Below are 20512 nucleotides of genomic sequence, written 5' to 3' on the forward strand. Positions count from 1 at the left end.
GTAACCAAACAGGGACGTTTATTGGTAACCAAACAGGGAAGTTTATTGGTAACCAAACAGGGACGTTTATTGGTAACCAAACAGGGAAGTTTATTGGTAACCAAACAGGGACGTTTATTGGTAACCAAACAGGGACGTTTATTGGTAACCAAACAGGGACGTTTATTGGTAACCAAACAGGGATGTTTATTGGTAACCAAACAGGGACGTTTATTGTTCTACTAAAAACTCCTATGACTCTGTGGATGTCTGTCTTAAACAAAGCATTAGAAAAGACAATCTGCAGACATGTGAGCGGCCAGGTGTGTGTGTGTGAGTGTGTGAGTGTGTGAGTGTGTGTGTGTGTGTGTGTGAGTGTGTGTGTGTGTGAGTGTGCCCCTTGCGTGCGTCACTATCTAATTAAGATTACATCTGGTCTGATCATGGTCACCACGGTGATGCCTGTGCTCCCCCTTCCAGTCGTCCCTGGATACGGCTGTCACCTCCATTACCACGGCAACCCCTGATAACCAGCAACCACCGGAAACGATTTCCCTTCTCTCACTCATTCAGCGTCACTGAGACAAAGAAAAAGAAAGAAAGAGAGAAAACAGAGGAAAAATAAGATGGAAAACATGAACAGAAAGACAGTGGACAAAAGATTAGGGAAAACATTTGATTCTGTTGTATTTGTAATTGTCTGTGCTTTTTGGCTGGTAGGGAAAAGATTTTGGGCAGTACTGGATTTCCAAATATCTTGTGTTGTCTGTAGCCAAAAGCCTCCATTTGACTGTCTGTAACCTAAAGCCTCCATTTGACTCTCTGTAACCTAAAGCCTCCATTTGACTCCCTCTCTCTGCCTGTCTCCCTTTCCTTGGATCTCAATCTATTTCACTGTTCCCTCCGAACCTCCCTCCCTCTGTCTGTCCTCTCTGTCTGTCCTCTCTCTCTGTTATTTCTCTCTCTGTCTCTCTCTTTCACCCTGCCAGCTTCCTGGTCTAAATAAAATGCCCTCTCCCTCTTTCTCTTTCTCTTTGTCTCTTCTTTTCTTCCATTTTGTCTCTCTTTCTCTCTCTCTCTCTCTCTCTCTCTCTCTCTCTCTCTCTCTCTCTCTCTCTTTCGCCATCTGCTTCCCTGTCACACATGTATCCCTTCAAGTTCTCTCCTTCCTCGAACTTTCCTCCTCTCTCCACCTCATCCATCTGTCTCTCTCCTTTTCCCTCCTGCTGCCGCTGTGTATCTTCATAAACATGAGTCACATGACCTGTAGGAAGGTAACCTCTACCACAGAAGCTTCCTAACTTTATGAAGCAGTCACTTACCTAAAGCTGTTATTGGACTTTTCTACCCAAGTAACAAGAGACTCAGACCATAACAGTTGTATGGCACATTTGGAGATGTATTGTTTTTCCAGTTTAACATTTTCCCACATCTGTCTCTCTCTTCCTTCACAGACTTTAGTGAATGATTGTAGACGACAACAATCTTTATCTAATTCCCCCACCCCACCCCCTCTAATTTAACGTGGGGGAGGGGGGAGGGGGAGGAGGGAGGGGCAGGAGGGGGGGGTTGGAGGTGTCCCCGTTTAATTATCCTTGCATCCTAATTGGTTGATTATCCAGGAACATCCAGATCGTTTAGCTGAGATAAATTACCCTGTGAGGCGCTGGAGAAAACAGACAGGGGAGTTAATTAAGAGCACTTAACAAGTGGAACCACCTCGTTAAGGAACACTAATGAGAAACCAGGATCTCGTTCGGGTCTGGGATGCAAGTGATCGTAGTGATTACTGAATGGGATGACTGACAGTAGCCCAAGGCTGTGTCCCAAAACGCACCCTATTCTCCTTCGTAGTGCACTACTTTGGACCAGGGCCCTAGGTGTACCCTATTAGAAACAAACTGCCAGAGACCAGGGCCCTATGAGAAACAAACTGCCAGAGACCAGGGCCCTATGAGAAACATACTGCCAGAGACCAGGGCCCTATGAGAAACATACTGCCAGAGACCAGGGCCCTATGAGAAACATACTGCCAGAGACCAGGGCCCTATGAGAAACAAACTGCCAGAGACCAGGGCCCTATGAGAAACATACTGCCAGAGACCAGGGCCCTATGAAAAACATACTGCCAGAGACCAGGGCCCTATGAGAAACAAACTGCCAGAGAGGTAAATGTCATTACAGGATGTTTTAAATGTCAGTGGAAAATTAAATGTTCCAAAAAAATGTAGATGTTACACACACACACACACAAACTTCTGAAGGTGTTTTGCTGGTGCAGAGAGTAAAAAGGAAGGAAAATGGGATACCTCGTCAGTATCCTCTATCTGTTATACTAACCCTAACCCTAGTCAGTTGTACAACTGAATACATTCAACTGAAATGTTTATTCCGCATTTAACCCAACCCCTAGTGTACTAAACCAACAGGAAGACCTCTTCCCTGTGTGGGTGTGTGTGTATGTGTGTGTGTGTGTGTATGTGTGTATGAGTGGGTTGGTGTGTGTGTGTGTGTGTGTGTGGGTGGGTGTGTGTTGATAAAGGGACTCCTTTCCCCTCCAGGGACGGAAGCAAAGCCTTTCCTGTCTCCCATGAGTCTCTGTTTCTTTGATAAGCACACACACACACACACACACACACACTCTCTCTCTGGGGAGAGTATTATCCTAGGGAACCATGCTTGTGAAGGTGGTTGAAGTGCTATTTTCCTGTTGGTTTTGTTCACTAGAAAAATACCTTCAGGAGTGTGTGTGTGTGTGTGTGTTTGTTTGTGTGTGTGTGCAGTATCTGTAGCTCACATTCCATTTGTAGTGTGTGTGTGTGTGTGGGGGGGGGGGAACAGGTTAGTACTTGCTCCCTCTGTCTATCTGTTCTTTGGACGGAGAGAGAAGGACGGAGTGTGTTCTGAGATGACAGGAGTAAAGGTATGGCTGCTCTACTCTATTCATCCACTGGTTCCTTTCTTTTATTCATCTCACTCTCTCACTCTCTCTCTCTCTCTCTCGCTCTCTCACTCTCTCTCTGTCTCTCTCTCTGTCTTTCTGTCTCTCTCTCCTCTCTCTCTCTCTCTCTCTCCCCTCTCTCTCTCTCTCTCTCTCTGTCTCTGTCTCTCCCTCTCTCTGTCTCTCTCTGTCTCTGTCTCTGTCTTTCTGTCTCTCTCTCCTCTCTCTCTCTCTCTCTCTCTGTCTCTGTCTCTCCCTCTCTCCCTCTCTCTCTCTCTCTCTCTCTCTCTCTGTCTCTCTCACTCTCTCCTCTCTTGCCTTTTCAACTGTTCAGTCACAGACGTCGTATTGCTATGTGCTTGTTGATTGTTTGTTTGTGTGTCTAATGTTGGTGTTGTATCTCTGACAGACAGAAAGGCTGACAGTACAGTACAGTCCCTGCCTCGTCCAGCCATTCAACAGCATGCTTATATATTTGTGAATTACAGCACCTTGTTTGAACAGTTTGAACAAGGGCGAGACATACATGGTATCCTTTCATGTCGTTCTGAAGAGCTCTCAACGTGGTTTGTGTCCCAAAATCACGCCCTATTCACTTCATAGTGCACTACTCTCGACCAGGGCTCTGTTTGGGAATAGGGTCTCATTTTGGGACGGAGCCACGTTGTGTTGTCTATGGGAGTGGGCCTTGCTAAAGTCCAAGACCTAATTGTTGTGTGTGTGTACTGACGTATATTTAACTGATAGATTCACACACACACTACATGTTAATGTTTTTACATATTTTTTGTAAATTGTAAAGTATTTTTCGTTATGTCGGTCCCCAGTAAGACTAGCTGTCGCCATTGGCTAATGGGGATCGTAGTAAATCAAATCAAATCAAAGTGATGAGAAAGGGACTCGCCCTGGACAGTTATATTAGTCTTTACATTTTAGTCATTTAGCAGACGCTCTTATCCAGAGCGACTTACAGTTAGTGCATACATTATACTTTTTTTTTTCATACCCCCTGTGGGAATCGAACCCACAACCCTGGCGTTGCAAACGCCATGCTCTACCAACGGAGCTACATCCCCTCCCCTACCCTGGGCCAATTGCGCGCTGCCCCATGGGTCTCCCGGTCACGGCCGGCTACAACAGAGCCTGGATTTGAACCAGGATCTCTAGTGGCACAGCTCGCACTCCGATACAGTGCCTTAGACCACGGCGCCACTCGGTAGACTCCTTCTTTGATGTCACTTTATGCACATTTAAACAGTAAACAGTTGTTATCTATTCAGACTATCTCTGCTGAACAGGTAAAATGCAGATAATATGAAGTAGATTGCAGGTGAAATGCTGGTCAAATACACATAACCAGCATGCATTGGCCCAGCCACAGCCTTGTTGATTTGTCAGCAGTCTGGTTGTCAGAGCTGGACTAAGATCTTTGACCTCTGGATGTCTGGACATGTGATGTGTTTTCACCTCTAGGCAGGTGATGTGTTAAGGTTAGGGATTGACCAGTGTTGATCTCCTGAAGTGGACCTTGTGAATTCTCTGTCCTCTGCCCTGTTTGTCTCTCTCTCTCTGTGATGATGTCAGCTGTCTCTCTGTCTCTCTCTCTCTGTGATGATGTCATCTGTCTCTCTGTCTGTCTCTCTCTCTGTGATGATGTCATCTGTCTCTCTCTCTGTGATGATGTCATTAGTCCTTCAGTCTCTGAGACGTTCTGCAGCCACAAGCTGATTAGCCGTCCCCTGTGTCAACCCCTCCCATCCTGTCCCTTCCTCATTCATTTCAATTTCAATTTAAGCGGCTTTATTGGCATGGGAAACGTATGTTAACATTGCCAAAGCAAGTGAAACAGATAATAAACAAAGTGAAATAAACTGAATGAACAGTAAACATTACACTCACAAAAGTTCCAAAAGAATAAAGACATTTCAAATGTCATATTATGTCTATATACAGTCATCCTCCTTCCCTCCCTCCCTCCCTCCCTCCCTCCCTCCCTCCCTCCCTCCCTCCCTCCCTCCCTCCTGTTGTTATTGTTCTGTGTTTCTCACGTCATTATCGAGGGAGGGGGGGGCCATTTTGTCAAGTATTTACTTTTTTCCTCTCCTCCCTCTGAGTGTAGTCTTCACATGTTCTGGCCTCCTTCCCTCTGAGTGTAGTCTTCACATGTTCTGGCCCTCCTTCCCTCTGAGTGTAGTCTTCACATGTTCTGGCCTCCTTCCCTCTGAGTGTAGTCTTCACATGTTCCTTGCTGCTTCTTTGCTGCTTGGTTGCATTGTGAGGTGTTGTTGTTATATTCTGTAGTATTGCTTAGCGACCAGTCATTTAGGTCTGTGTTACTTAGCGACCAGTCATTTAGGTCTGTGTTACTTAGTGACCAGTCATTTAGGTCTGTGTTACTTAGCGACCAGTCATTTAGGTCTGTGTTGCTTAGCGACCAGTCATTTAGGTCTGTGTTGCTTAGCGACCAGTCATTTAGGTCTGTGTTGCTTAGTGACCAGTCATTTAGGTCTGTGTTGCTTGGCGACCAGTCATTTAGGTCTGTGTTGCTTATTGACCAGTCATTTAGGTCTGTGTTGCTTAGTGACCAGTCATTTAGGTCTGTGTTGCTTAGCGACCAGTCATTTAGGTCTGTGTTGCTTATTGACCAGTCATTTAGGTCTGTGTTGGTGATGGGTGACCAGCCATTTAGGTCTGTGCCGGTGTGAGGTAGGAAGCAGTGGGCAGCAGTAGAGACCAGTCATTCAGGTTGGTGCGGGGTAGGAAGCAGTGGGCAGCAGTAGAGACCAGTCATTCAGGTTGGTGCGGGGTAGGAGGCAGTGGGCAGCAGTAGAGACCAGTCATTCAGGTTGGTGCGGGGTAGGAGGCAGTGGGCAGCAGTAGAGACCAGTCATTCAGGTTGGTGCGGGGTAGGAAGCAGTGGGCAGCAGTAGAGACCAGTCATTCAGGTTGGTGCGGGGTAGGAAGCAGTGGGCAGCAGTAGAGACCAGTCATTCAGGTTGGTGCGGGGTAGGAAGCAGTGGGCAGCAGTAGAGACCAGTCATTCAGGTTGGTGCGGGGTAGGAAGCAGTGGGCAGCAGTAGAGACCAGTCATTCAGGTTGGTGCGGGGTAGGAAGCAGTGGGCAGCAGTAGAGACCAGTCATTCAGGTTGGTGCGAGGTAGGAAGCAGTGGGCAGCAGTAGAGACCAGTCATTCAGGTTGGTGCGGGGTAGGAAGCAGTGGGCAGCAGTAGAGACCAGTCATTCAGGTTGGTGTGGGGTAGGAAGCAGTGGGCAGCAGTAGAGACCAGTCATTCAGGTTGGTGCGGGGGTAGGAAGCAATGGGCAGCAGTAGAGACCAGTCATTCAGGTTGGTGCGGGGTAGGAAGCAGTGGGCAGCAGTAGAGACCAGTCATTCAGGTTGGTGCGGGGTAGGAAGCAGTGGGCAGCAGTAGAGACCAGTCATTCAGGTTGGTGCGGGGTAGGAAGCAATGGGCAGCAGTAGAGACCAGTCATTCAGGTTGGTGCGGGGTAGGAAGCAGTGGGCAGCAGTAGAGACCAGTCATTCAGGTTGGTGCGGGGTAGGAAGCAGTGGGCAGCAGTAGAGACCAGTCATTCAGGTTGGTGCGGGGTAGGAAGCAGTGGGCAGCAGTAGAGACCAGTCATTCAGGTTGGTGCGAGGTAGGAAGCAGTGGGCAGCAGTAGAGACCAGTCATTCAGGTTGGTGCGGGGTAGGAAGCAGTGGGCAGCAGTAGAGACCAGTCATTCAGGTTGGTGCGGGGTAGGAGGCAGTGGGCAGCAGTAGAGACCAGTCATTCAGGTTGGTGCGGGGTAGGAAGCAGTGGGCAGCAGTAGAGACCAGTCATTCAGGTTGGTGCGGGGTAGGAAGCAGTGGGCAGCAGTAGAGACCAGTCATTCAGGTTGGTGCGGGGTAGGAAGCAGTGGGCAGCAGTAGTGTTTATTCATCATTCAGCTGAAAGAGGCAAGGCAGACATGTTTCTGAATCGTGCATCATACTGAGGTGAACCGTACTGAGCTGAACCGTACTGAGCTGAACCGTACTGAGCTGAACCGTACTGAGCTGAACCGTACTGAGCTGAACCATAGTGTGTGTGTCTTCTCTCATGCTCTCTCCTTCCAGCATCTGAAAGGACTGGGTTAGTTAGTTAGTTAGTTAGTTAGTTAGGTGAAAGCAACATGGTGGAGCTCTACTTTACTATAGGCCTGTTATCTCCTATCAACAGCCCTGTTATCTCCTGTCAATAGCCCTGTTATCTCCTATTCTGGAGATTAAGCGATAGTAAAAGGAAGGGGGCAAGTTTCCAAAATGAAATTCAGCATCTCTGGGTGAATCCTTTCACCCTCTCTGACCTTCGTTTCCAATGTATTTTGAGAATGAAGCAAACGATATGAGCTGTTTATCCTCTGTCCTTGGTAGTGACCTAGTGGAGTGGTGCCCCGTGGTGCCCAGTACGTATTCATAGCACAGTGCCCGAGGTCTTGGGAAACAGCTCTGCTGTGGAGGCGAGAACCAGAACTCTATGATTATCAGGAGCTGAATGGTACACATACTGAACCATCCTCTGCTCTTCACCGCTGTATCGATACCGTGCTGACACAACATTCCTGAAACTCAAATATGCGTGCGGGTGTGTTAGTACCTCAGATAAGAACGTCTCCTAAAAATGTGAAATGTGTGTGTGTGTGTGTGTGTGTGTTGCACTGAGATAGAGCGATATGAAAGGAAAATGACTTGTCTCAGCATGGTAGAACTGGTTTGAACACTAAACACGCCTAACACCTACTGTGTGTGTGTGTGCGTGTGCGTGTGCATGTGTGTGTTTGTACGTGACAGCAGACAATGTGATCGTCAATGACAACCCATGACCAGAGTAGACTAACCGTTCCAACTGTTACTGTATAAACCAGAAAGACACTGTGTTACTATAGAGAACCCCGGCTGAGTCCCAACAACCTCTCCTCCTACCTCCCACTGTGTTACTATAGAGAACCCCGGCTGAGTCCCAACAACCTCTCCTACCTCCCAAATCGTGCACTTGTTCACTTCCCTTCATGGATGTGTAATGAACTGACTGGTACATGAAACACGGTGGAAACTCCCTCTAGCCCAAGCCTCTCCACCAATCAAACGCTTTTACATTTGTGGGGAGTGGTGGACAAGAAAGATCACAGACAGAACATGCCTGTTGGACTATTGAACTATTTACAGTACCAGACAAAGGTTTGGACACACCTACTCATTCAAGGGTTTTTATTTTATTTTTTTACTATTTTCTACATTGTAGAATAATAGTGGAAGACATCAAAACGATGAAATAACACATATGGAATCATGTAGTAACCAAAAAAGTGTTAAACAAATCAAAATATATTTTATATTTGAGATTCTTCAAATAGCCACCTTTTGCCTTGATGACAGCTTTGCACACTCTTGGCATTCTCTCAACCAGTTCATCTGGTGCAGCACTCCATCACTCTCCTTCTTGGTCAAATAGCCCTAAGGTGTGTTGTAACTCAGGCCTCCTGTAGCTCATTTGGTAGAGCATGGCGCTTGCAATGCCAGGGTTGTGGGTTTGATTCCCACGGGGGGCCAGTATGAAATATGTATGCACTTACTAACTGTAAGTTGCTCTGGATAAGAGCATCTGCTAAAATGTGTTGGGTTATTGTCCTGTTGAAAAACAAATGATAGTCCCACTAAGCCCAAACCATATGGGATGGTGTATCGCTGTGGTAGCCATGCTGGTTAAGTGTGCCTTGAATTCTAAAGAAATCACAGACAGTGTCACCAGCAAAGCACCCCCCACACCATAACACCTCCTCCTCCATGCTTTACGGTGGGAACTACACATGCGGAGATCATACGCTCACCCACACTGCGTCTCACAAAGACACAGCGGTTGTAACCAAAACTCTCCAATTTTGACTCCAGACCAAAGGACAAATTTCCACCGGTCTAATGTCCATTGCTCGTGTTTCTTGGCCCAAGCAGGTCTCTTCTTCTTATTGGTGTCCTTTAGTAGTGGTTTCTTTGCAGCAATACAACCATGAAGGCCTGATTCACACAGTCTCCTCTGAACAGTTGATGTTGAGATGTGTCTGTGACTTGAACTCTGTAAAGCATTTATTTGGGCTGCAATTTTTGAGGCTGGTAACTCTAATGAACTTATCCTCTGCAGCAGAGGTAACTCTGGGTCTTCCATTCCTGTGGCGGTCCTCATGAAAGCTAGTTTCATCATAGCGCTTGATGGTTTTTGCGACTGCACTTGAAGAAAGTTCTTGAAATTTCCCATATTGACTGTCCTTCATGTCTTAAAGTAATGGACTGTCATTTCTCTTTGCTTATTTCAGCTGTTCTTGCCATAATATGGACTTGGTCTTTTACCAAATAGGGCTATCTTCTGTGTACCCCCCTACCTTGTCACAACACAACTGATTGGCTCAAATGCATTAAGAAGGAAAGAAATTCCACAAATTAATGTTTAAGAAGGCACACCTGTTAATTGAAATGCATTCCAGGTGACTACCTCATGAAGCTGGTTGAGAGAATGCCAAGAGTGTGCAAAGCTGTCATCAAGGCAAAGCGTGGCTATAAGAAGAATCTCAAATATAAAATAAATTTTGATTTGTTTAACACTTTTTGGGTTACTACCTGATTCCATATGTGTTATTTCATAGTTTTTAGGTATTCACTATTATTCTACAATGTAAAAAACAGCAGAGGTGTAGTCCAGGGTATACGCTGGTATACGGCGTATACCTACTTATTTTTCAGTCAGCATTGCGTATACCCACTTCTAAATCCCCCCTGATGCGCATCATTCAGTAATATCTGTGAGTCAGATTGCCTATTTTCTTCCTCGGGGATAGTGAAGCCATGACCCACCCTCCTCTGCCTCTAATTGGCTGGTACTCGCTGCTTTCACTGATTAGATTGGTTAACTTTAGGCATGAGGACTGATGAGCCAATCAGAGGCAGAGTAGGGCGGGTCATGCCGAGGAAAATATCGCTAATACCTCAGGTGCCAGTGAAAAAAAAAAAAAAAAACTCAGGTGCCGGTGCCACTTGACTACGATAACGGCAGCAGACCAAACAACGGATGAAGAAAGGACACAAGCGGCGGTGTGCCACCCCAGTTGATGGAAGACATCATTCTGAGGTAAGTTTTAAGGTGGTTTCCAAATGAATCATTATTTTAAACTACTGGCAAATTGCCAGTGACTGCACATTTAGAGGAGAAGAGATGTTGCCGCCAATAGTTAGTGCGAGTCGGCTAACGTTATGAAGCTAGCTACGTAGATTGGGATAATGTGGGGAAACCGGGGCATTGTTGGTTTTCAGTAAGTGTTTAATCAACCCAGTTCATAAGAATTTCATACCAGACTGATGAAACTGATTATCTCAATGTTTATGAAGCTTGTTTATTATTGTAAAGGTCTAAATTATAACGTTAGCCAAGTTACTAAGCCCTAAATTATAACATTAGCCAAGTTACTTAGCCCTAACTAACCTATATGATCTAGTTTAATTGCATAGTAGCTAAGCTGGTAGTTGATTTTTAAGTAAGTTAAAACACAAGAATGGGGACAAATAGTTTAAGATTCAGCCTAAAACAATATTGAGGTCTAATCAGGCTGTCTTATTTTGTATAGGGACAGGTAACCATGAAAAGGAAGGGAGATATTGCAGACTTTTTTTGTAAAGAGGCACAAATCAGGCCCAGATCAGGCCCAGGCAGACCCCACCCCTAAAACCAGCAGCCCTGGCAGCTCTCAACCGGGAGCTAGCCAGGCAAGTCAGTGTGAGCATAGAGAAGGATCCAGTCTACCACCACCAGGTCAGAACACACAGGCAGTAAATTGCATCTCCAGTTTATTGAAAAGTGAAGCCTCACACTGTAACAAAAGGTGATTTTGACAGATTAAGCCTCATTTTGAATTTCTGTGTGATGTTATTTATTTTATTGCCCTTCTATTTATTTTGTCTGTATCCATGTTTGTTTTTTTACAATGCTACTGTTATATAACATTTTGTGTTAAATTTGTTGTTTTTTTGTTAAATAAACTCTCCCAAGTATTTCACTCACTAATCTCCTGTATGCTTCAGCTTCACTTGCTGAAAATATTTCCACTTGGTTATGCAGATTGTTAATGTAAAGAGGGGGACCCATGTCTTGCTGATGACTATTGTGATCACAGTAGTGTGTGTGTGTGTGTGTGTGTGTAAGTGTGTGAGAGAGAGAGAGACAGGGAGATGCATAATTAGTTTTGTTGTTGTCTGTAGACATCAATAATGACTGGCCAGACCTGTGGAGTGCTAAACAAACAGAAGACTTCAAATCCAAGAACCCCTGGTTGGGATCCAAAAACAAAAAATTGGGTAAGTTTAGGTAGATTGCTAGTTTGGGTAACTTCTGAAACAGTGGGCACAGATAACTTTGTGTGTGTGTGTGTGTGTGTGTGTGTGTGTGTGTAAAGGACCATGCACACGTACAGCTGTGGATACAGGAGTAGTTACATTGTTTGTTTATGCTTCGCAGGATGTCTGGTCTGTAGCAGTGTGAACTCCATTGGGATCGACAAGGAGCAAGGACAAGGTGTATCGCTCTCAAGAGAATGGATGAACTTTGAAATTCAAGTGTCTGGCCAGGGAAGTAGAACAACAAGTTTGTCAATCTTGAGAAATAAGGTGAGGAAACATGCGTTGTCCAAGGCCCACACTCAGGCTGTGAAGGTGGCAGAGCAACAGAAAGAAGCTGCCATTGAGAATGCAGTGGAGACTATGACTGAGTCCTACATGAAGGAAACTGAAGCTGTGTTTCGAACAGCCTACCATCTGGCCAAAAAGAACCGACCCTTTTCTGACCATGAGAGCCTCATTGAGCTGCAGGAACTGAATGGTGTAAAAATGGGCTCAATACTTCATTCACGTTACAGTGCAACACAAATAATACAACATGTTGCTAGTGAGATGCAGAGCAAAATCATCAGTAGCATTATAGCATCATCCAGTAAGTTAGCTGTCCTAATTGACGAGGCATCTTCTTTAAGTCACAAAGCTGTCATGACAGTTTCTATTAAAGCATCAATTCAAGAAGAAAGCCCTGAGTTCATATTCCTGGAACTTGTTGAACTGGAAAATCAGAGAGCAGATGGCATATTACAGGCGTTACTCACCTGTTTAACTAATGCTGGCTTTACAGAAGAGTGGCTTCATGAAAACTGGGTAACATTTGTATCTGATGGAGCCAGTGTCATGCTAGGAAAGAAGTCAGGAGTAGCAACCAGACTGACTTTGAGATTCCCAAAGCTTTTTGTATGGCACTGCATGAACCATAGACTTGAACTTGCTGTGTCAGATGCAGTTGATGAGGTAAACTCTGTCAATCACTTTAAAACTTTTATCCAGAAGCTATACTCTCTGTATAGTGTGTCAAACAAAAATGAACGTGAACTTGTTAATGCAGCAGCTGAAGTAGGCTCACAACTTCTTCGCATTGGCAGAATCTTGGATGTACGCTGGGTGGCCAGTAGCTTTCGGACTGTTCGTGCTGTTTGGACATCCCTGGGAGCTCTTGTGCAGCACTTTAAAAATGCTTGCAGTGATGAGATGAGGTCCACCAAAGAGAGGCAGATGTACAGAGGTTTGTTAGACCGTGTTCAAAGTCCAGAATTCATTTGTGACCTTGGCCTCATGTACGACACTCTCCATGAACTAAGTCTCCTGTCACAGGAGCTTCAGTCTCGTTCTATAACGCTCCTCAGAGCAGAGCATCTGCTGAAACGCTCAATCAGAGTGATCCAGTCATTCAAAGAGAGTCCAGGTGAGAAATATAGTGAGGCTTTAGAAGCAAAACAGACTGGGGAGTATCGGTCTATAGCCCTGAAAACAAATGCAAAGCTGAAGTCTATCAATCCAGGCCAGTTCTTACAAAGCCTTGTGAACAATCTGGAGAAACGCTTGTCTTTTGAAGATGAGACCATCATGGACCTCAGCATCCTTGATCAGAGTAAGTGGCCATCAAAGCCCAGCATCCGCCATGGTGAAGAACAAGTTAAGCGACTGTGCAAGCGATTTAACTTGTGCACAGACCAAGCACTGAATGGGATGCGGGACCTACTGGAAGAGCCCAGTAGTGAGCCCAAGGACCTAAAACCACTTATGAACTGTATGAAAACATTCCCTGTCGGTACAGCAGAGTGTGAGAGGAATTTTAGCCTTATGAACAATATAAGCTCAGACAAGAGGGCTGTCCTTCTGATCTCAAACATATCAAACTTGATGATGATTAATATCAACGGCCCACCAACTTCCAAGTTTGATCCTAGAAAATATACAAGGACCTGGTTGAAGAGCCATCGTGCTGCCTCTTCGGTGCGTTCTAGACAGTGCAGTGTGAAAGCTCCTGCAGAAAGCAAATTTGTCTGGAATATACTGTAGTATGAGCAAAGGTCAGAAACCCAGTGCTGGGTTGAGAGAGTATATCACTGTTGATGTGTTGTTAATGCATATATTTTTGTTAATTGTTAACTAAATATTGTTGTAACATATTTTGTTGAATGATTTACCGGTAAATGAACATGTTCAAAACAAAGCATATAGCAATATGAACAAGGATGCATTGTCACCTTCAGATTTGAAGTATTTTATTTAAATAAATGTGCAAAAAATAATCGAAACACCATTTCCTGTTTGCCTCATGATAAATACATTTTACATTCATCCAGGCTGCTCTTGTGACCAGTAGTAACTACAAACTGCTCCTAATCAAGTCATGATCATTTTATAATAGTGTGCAAGTAGAAATTACATATTTTTGGGTAAACTAAATCATAGTCTTACATGTCACTGTTTCTAAAACAGGGCTTTTTTCTGGACTACTTAAAAAAAAAAAAGGTGAATACTGAGAGTATACCCACTTCTCCAGGGACCACTACACCACTGAAAAACAGTACAAATAAAGAAAAACGAATGAATGAGTAGGTGTGTCCAAACTTTTCACTGGTAGTGTCAGTATATCAACTGTTTTTTATTTATGTGCTCAATTCCCTGGTGTGTTTGTGGGTGTTTCTCTCTCTCTCTCTCTCTCTCTCTCTCTCTCTCTCTCTCTCTCTCTCTCTCTCTCTCTCTCTCTCTCTGTCTCTCTGTCTCTCTCTCTCTCTCTCTCTGTCTCTCTGTCTCTCTCTCTCTCTCTCTCTCTCTCTCTCTCTCTGTCTCTCTGTCTCTGTCTCTGTCTCTCTCTGTCTCTCTCTCTCTCTCTCTCTCTCTCTCTCTCTCTCTCTGTCTCTAAGTCTCTCTCTCTCTCTCTCTCTCTCTCTCTCTCTCTCTCTCTCTCTGTCTCTCTGTCTCTCTGTCTCTCTCTCTCGCCCTCGCCCTCTCTCTTTCTCTGTGTGTGTGTGTGTGTTTCTCTCTCTGTGTGTGTGTGTGTGTGTTTCTCTGTGTTTGTCCAGGATCTAGTAGTCCAGTCCAGGATCTAGCAGTCCAGTCCAGGGTCTAGCAGTCCAGTCCAGGGTCTAGAAGTACAGTCCTTGGTCTAGTAGTCCAGTCCAGGGTCTATGAGTCCAGTCCAGGGTCTAGAAGTCCAGTCCAGGGTCTAGAAGTCCAGTCCAGGATCTAGTTGTCCAGTCCAGGGTCCACAGTCCAGTCCAGGGTCTAGTAGTCCAGTCCAGGGTCTAGTAGTCCAGTCCAGGGTCTAGTAGTCCAGCCCATGGTCTAGAAGTCCAGTCCAGGGTCTAGAAGTCCAGTCCAGGATCTAGTAGTCCAGTCCAGGGTCTAGTAGTCCAGTCCAGGGTCTAGTAGTCCAGTCCAGGGTCTAGTAGTCCAGTCCAGGGTCTAGTAGTCCAGTCCAGGGTCTAGTAGTCCAGTCCAGGGTCTAGTAGTCCAGTGTCTAGAAGTACAGTCCTTGGTCTAGTAGTCCAGTCCAGGGTCTATGAGTCCACTCCAGGGTCTAGAAGTCCAGACCAGGGTCTAGAAGTCCAGTCTAGGATCTAATAGTCCAGTCCAGGGTCTATTAGTCCAGTCCAGGGTCTAGTAGTCCAGTCCAGGGTCTAGTAGTCCAGTCCAGGGTTTAGTAGTCCAGCCCATGGTCTAGAAGTCCAGTCCAGGGTCTAGTAGTCCAGTCCAGGGTCTATGAGTCCACTCCAGGGTCAATAAGTCCAGACCAGGGTCTAGAAGTCCAGTCCAAGATCTAACAGTCCAGTCCAGGGTATATATATAGTCCAGTCCAGGGTCTAGTAGTCCAGTCCAGGGTCTAGTAGCCAGTCCAGGGTCTAGTAGTCCAGTCCAGGGTATAGTAGTCCAGTCCAGGGTCTAGTGTCCAGTCCAGGATCTAGTAGTCCAATCCAGGGTCTAGAAGTCCAGTCCAGGGTCTATGACAGAATGTCATTTTCTGCTTTTGTTTGTTTGAGACAAAATTCTGTTGGCCTCAAAGACAGAATTTGTTGTATGTTAGGTGTTAGATTGAATTTACTGTTGCATTATGGGTATAATGGGTTTGTACAACTGCCTAATCTCATTCTGGTATCAGCCTTGCAGCCAGACTTGACAGTATATCACTCCTATCAAACCACTCAATTTTCTGTGTTTAAGACAACATTCTATTGGCCTCAAATTTATAAAAGACAGAATCTCCTACACAACATATCTTATCACAGATCAACCCTGACAATATATCACTCCTGTATCTCACTACTCCTACATATCTTATCACAGATCAACCCTGACAGTATATCACTCCTGTATCTCACTACTCCTACATATCTTCTCACAGATCAACCCTGACAGTATATCACTCCTGTATCTCACTACTCCTACATATCTTCTCACAGATCAACCCTGACAGTATATGTGACCGACCGGCTCGATTTGGTCTGATGTAGCAAAATTTGAAATGGTGTTTTTTTTACATTGGATAAAAGTAGAGACTCAGAGCTAGAAAATGGTATATCATACACTACAGTTGAGGAAAAATGAGAAAGTAATTCTGCTTTGAAAGTTGATCAACTTTAACCTCACTTTTGAGAAAATGACCTTTGAATGTTTTGGTACACCCACTGGAGAGCTCTTCTTTGTCTACACCCATTCAGCATCGTTCACACCCTCTTAACCTATAGCCCCGCCTGTAAACTCAGGGCGTTGTCAGATTGTCCTTTCGAAAATTCAGAGCATTTCGCTCTCAGAGCGTTCAGAGTGCACACTGGACGCTCTGGCCGAGGAGTAGGGTTGATCCGAGTGTTCTGACCTCACAACGGCAGTCAATCACCCAAGCTAACTGGCTAATGTTGGCTAGCTTGCCAGCTACTTCCAGACACAAATGAGAGAACAGCTCACTCTGACCATTTTACTCGCCCTAGCAGAGCTGGTTAGACTGTTTTTATGTTATCCAGAGCGTTGGTGACTGCAACTGTGCTGCTGGCAACAATTTAATTACACTTTTTTGCCAACGTTTACTGACACTGGCCGTATTCAACGGGTGTTGAGCGTTCGTAAATGTGTCAGTTATTTTGCACTCTGGCACACTCAGATGAGAGTGCTCTGAAATCAGAGTAGATGGCCAGAGCGAATTTACCAGCTACGTCTAGCAACAGTTGTCGCATTGACATCATGAACATTCTACTGAAATGGTTACTTGCATAGTGGAGTCTTTTGTTAAGAAATGTAGCTAGCTAGCTAGCTAAACAATGAACCATAATCCCAACTCATGACGTTACTACCCTGCATGAATCTGCAGGTAGCTAAACCAACCAGGTTCAATGTTAGCTAGCTAACATTAGGCTATAACTAGCAAAGCAAATGGCTCTGAGATACGAATAATATTACTACACAGATCATACACGTAATGTTAGCTAGCGAGCCAGCCAGCTAACGTTAGCTAGCTAGCTAACAGTAACTTGAAATGAAAACGACTTTCTGACTAAATTTGAAACGTGTAATATCTGAAAATGTAGCTAGCTAGACTATCTTATCCGTATACATGGATGGACACTTCTCCCTCTCTGTCACGGATGCCATGGTTGCCCTTAGTTTGAAGATGTAATCTGGAGACAGGTGTTTTTCTCCATCTCCTTAGCTATCATACTCTAATTCCACGGATTTCAAAGCTCGATCTCTCGGCATGTCCAGCCCACACATTATCTCAGCCAATCATGGCTTGCGGGAAGGTTGCTGTCTTTTTCTGTGGCTAAACCAACTAGGCTCGTCATTTTTTTATAAATGTTTTTTTATTTACAGATGGCATACAAGTTTGTTATTAAGGCACATGAAAGTTTACATGTTCCAGAAGGCATTTCTGCCCCCAAAAAATATTTTGAATTTTAAAAAAAAGTTTACGTTCAAATGGCTCTCCTGTGAAGTAGTGACACGCGACATACGCCTAGTTTCCTGAAACGATTCACATATCACTCCTGTATCTAACTACTCCTACATATCTTATCCCAGATCAACCCTACATTTACATTTTAGTCATTTAGCAGACGCTCTTATCCAGAGCGACTTACAGTTAGTGAGTGCATGCATTATTATTTTTATTTTTTCATACTGGCCCCCCGTGGGAATCGAACCCACAACCCTGGCGTTGCAAACGCCATGCTCTACCAGCTGAGCTACATCCCTGCCGGCCATTCCCTCCCCTACCCTGGACGATGCTGACAGTATATCACTCCTGTATTTCACTACTCCTACATATCTTATCACAGATCAACCCAGACAGTATATCACTCCTGTATCTAACTACTCCTACATATCTTATCACAGATCAACCCAGACAGTATATCACTCCTGTATCTAACTACTCCTACATATCTTATCACAGATCAACCCAGACAGTATATCACTCCTGTATCTAACTACTCCTACATATCTTATCACAGATCAACCCAGACAGTATATCACTTCTGTATCTAACTACTCCTACATATCTTATCACAGATCAACCCAGACAGTATATCACTCCTGTATCTAACTACTACATATCTTATCACAGATCAACCCAGACAGTATATCACTCCTGTATTTCACTACTCCTACATATCTTATCACAGATCAACCCAGACAGTATATCACTCCTGTATTTCACTACTCCTACATATCTTATCACAGATCAACCCAGACAGTATATCACTCCTGTATCTAACTACTCCTACATATCTTATCACAGATCAACCCAGACAGTATATCACTCCTGTATCTAACTACTCCTACATATCTTATCACAGATCAACCCAGACAGTATATCACTCCTGTATCTAACTACTCCTACATATCTTATCACAGATCAACCCTGACAGTATATCACTCCTGTATTTCACTACTCCTACATATCTTAGCTCAGATGAGTGTAAGTCAAGCACATCTTCATGAGCAGATTTCCACCAGGTTTCATCTGATCAGCAGTAGCTGTGATGTTAGATAAGAGCCATCGTCAGGTCCTGAGGGGAGAGAGCGAGAGGAGGAAGAGAGAGAGAGAGAGAGAGAGAGAGAGGAGGAGGGGGAGGGGGAAGGTGAGAAAGAGAGGGGAAGAGAGAGGGAGAAATAGAGAGACAGTTGTATTCTGATTGAGCTCTCTCTCTCTCTCTGGTTCTTTCCACTGATAGAGAGGGAGGGAGAGGAGGAGAGAGGGCTTGTCATGTCTTGTCTTGTCTGGCATGTTGGCATGACGATTCAGCAGCACCCTTTTCTTCTCCTCTCCCTTTCCCCTGCTCTCACTGTGCTGCTGTGTGTCTGTGTCTGTGTGTGTGTATGTGTCTGTGTGTGTGTGTGTCTGTGTGTGTGTGTGTGTGTGTGTGTCTGTGTGTGCCCAGATTGTTGTTTCCCAGGTGTGCCTTAAAAGAGCACACCCCTGAAGGTGGGTATGGGAGGAAAATAACATTGGTTTCCATGGTAACTTCTGGCCCTACCTCACCCTCCCTCTATGGTTACTTTGAGATTCTTTGATTTGAAGAAAATAATACTGATGGGGGTGTTTTGAGACACAATGCAGCAGAAAAAGATGAGAGGATAGGAGAGAGGGAGGGGCTAGATGAGAGGGAGGGAGAGAGGGAGGGGCTAGATGAGAGGGAGGAGCAAGATGAGAGGGAGGAGAGGGAGGGGCTAGAGGAGAGGGAGGGGCTAGATGAGAGGGAGTGGCAAGATGAGAGGGAGGGGCTAGATGAGAGGGAGGAGAGGGAGGGGCTAGATGAGAGGGAGGGGCTAGATGAGAGGGAGGAGAGGGAGGGGCTAGATGAGAGGGAGTGGCAAGATGAGAGGGAGGGGCTAGATGAGAGGGAGGGGCTAGATGAGAGGGAGGGGCTAGATGAGAGGGAGGACAGGGAGGGGCTAGATGAGAGGGAGGAGAGGGAGGGGCTAGATGAGAGGGAGGGGCTAGATGAGAGGGAGGAGAGGGAGGGGCTAGATGAGAGGAGGGGCTAGATGAGAGGGAGGGGCTAGATGAGAGGGAGGGAGAGAGGGAGGGGCTAGATGAGAGGGAGGGGCTAGATGAGAGGGAGGGGCTAGATGAGAGGGAGGAGAGGGAGGGGCTAGATGAGAGGGAGGAGAGGGAGGGGCTAGATGAGAGGGAGGAGAGGGAGGGGCTAGATGAGAGGGAGGAGAGGGAGGGGCTAGATGAGAGGGAGGGAGGAAGCGGAGGAGTGAGAGTAGGAGAAGGAGATGGAGGAGGAGTGAGAGTAGGAGAAGGAGATGGAGGAGGAGTGAGAGTAGGAGAAGGAGATGGAGGAGGAGTGAGAGTAGGAGAAGGAGATGGAGGAGGAGTGAGAGTAGGAGAAGGAGATGGAGGAGGAGTGAGAGTAGGAGAAGGAGATGGAGGAGGAGTGAGAGTAGGAGAAGGAGATGGAGGAGGAGTGAGAGTAGGAGAAGGAGATGGAGGAGGAGTGAGAGTAGGAGAAGGAGATGGAGGAGGAGTGAGAGTAGGAGAAGGAGATGGAGGAGGAGTTGCTGACAAACTCTACTTTGGAATACAGAAATCCTACATGACTAATTCTCTCTCTCTCTCTCTCTCTCTCTGTCTCACTCTCTCTCTCTCTCTCTCTCTCTCCTCTCTCTCACTCTCTCTCTCTGTCTCACTCTCTCTCTCTCTCCTCTCTCTCTCTGTATCTCTTTCTCTCTCTCTGTATCTCTGTCTCTGTCTCTCTCTGTCTCTCTCTCTCTCTCTCTCTGTATCTCTCTCTCTGTATCTCTCTCTCTCTCTCTCTCTCTCTCTCTCTCTCTCTCTCTCTCTCTGTATCTCTCTCTCTCTCTCTCTCTATCTCTCTCACTCTCTCTCTCTCTCTGTATCTCTCTCTCTGTATCTCTTTCTCTCTCAAATCAATGGGGCTTTATTGCCAAAGCAAGGGAAAAATACTAAAGTGAGAAGAAAACAAAAACACATGAACAGTAAACATGAAAACATGAACAGTAAACATTACACTCACAAAGGTTTCAAAACATAAAGACATCTCAATTGGTACATTATCTGCTGTGTACAGTGTTGTAACAATGTGCAAATAGTTGTGTACGAATAGAAGGGGAAGATAAGTATTTACAATGCTTGTTCTTCACTGGTTGCCCTGTTCTCATGGCAACAGGTCACAAATCTTGCTGCGGTGATTGCACACTGGTATTTC

The 20512-nt window shown here is 45.4% G+C and overlaps 2 protein-coding genes across 5 annotated transcripts in view; both read left to right on the forward strand.

Annotated features, from left to right (window-relative positions):
* tiam1a (TIAM Rac1 associated GEF 1a) overlaps positions 1-20512 on the forward strand; it is a 165545-nt gene that overhangs the window by 129531 nt on the left and 15502 nt on the right. The gene's annotated exons all lie outside the window — the stretch shown is intronic.
* On the forward strand, positions 9640-13816 carry LOC121552119 (E3 SUMO-protein ligase KIAA1586-like). 4 transcript variants are annotated; one of them, XM_041864856.2, is made up of 3 exons: positions 9640-10825; positions 11202-11297; positions 11458-13816. In XM_041864856.2, exon 3 carries the CDS (start codon positions 11538-11540, stop codon positions 13356-13358), a length of 1821 nt encoding a protein of 606 aa, XP_041720790.2. In that variant the 5' UTR covers positions 9640-10825; positions 11202-11297; positions 11458-11537; the 3' UTR covers positions 13359-13816. The 4 variants fall into 4 exon arrangements, with proteins under 4 accessions (XP_041720790.2, XP_045064155.1, XP_045064154.1 ...); XM_045208220.1 differs by having other exon boundaries at positions 9640-10755; XM_045208219.1 differs by having other exon boundaries at positions 9640-10077.

Source organism: Coregonus clupeaformis, chromosome 27 (assembly GCF_020615455.1).
Source record: "Coregonus clupeaformis isolate EN_2021a chromosome 27, ASM2061545v1, whole genome shotgun sequence".
In the NCBI taxonomy this organism is placed as follows: Eukaryota; Metazoa; Chordata; class Actinopteri; order Salmoniformes; family Salmonidae; genus Coregonus; species Coregonus clupeaformis.

Bases quoted from the DNA above. Each gene is read 5' to 3' on its own strand.
- LOC121552119 (XM_045208218.1), top strand. From the start codon at position 11,538: ATGAACTTTGAAATTCAAGTGTCTGGCCAGGGAAGTAGAACAACAAGT.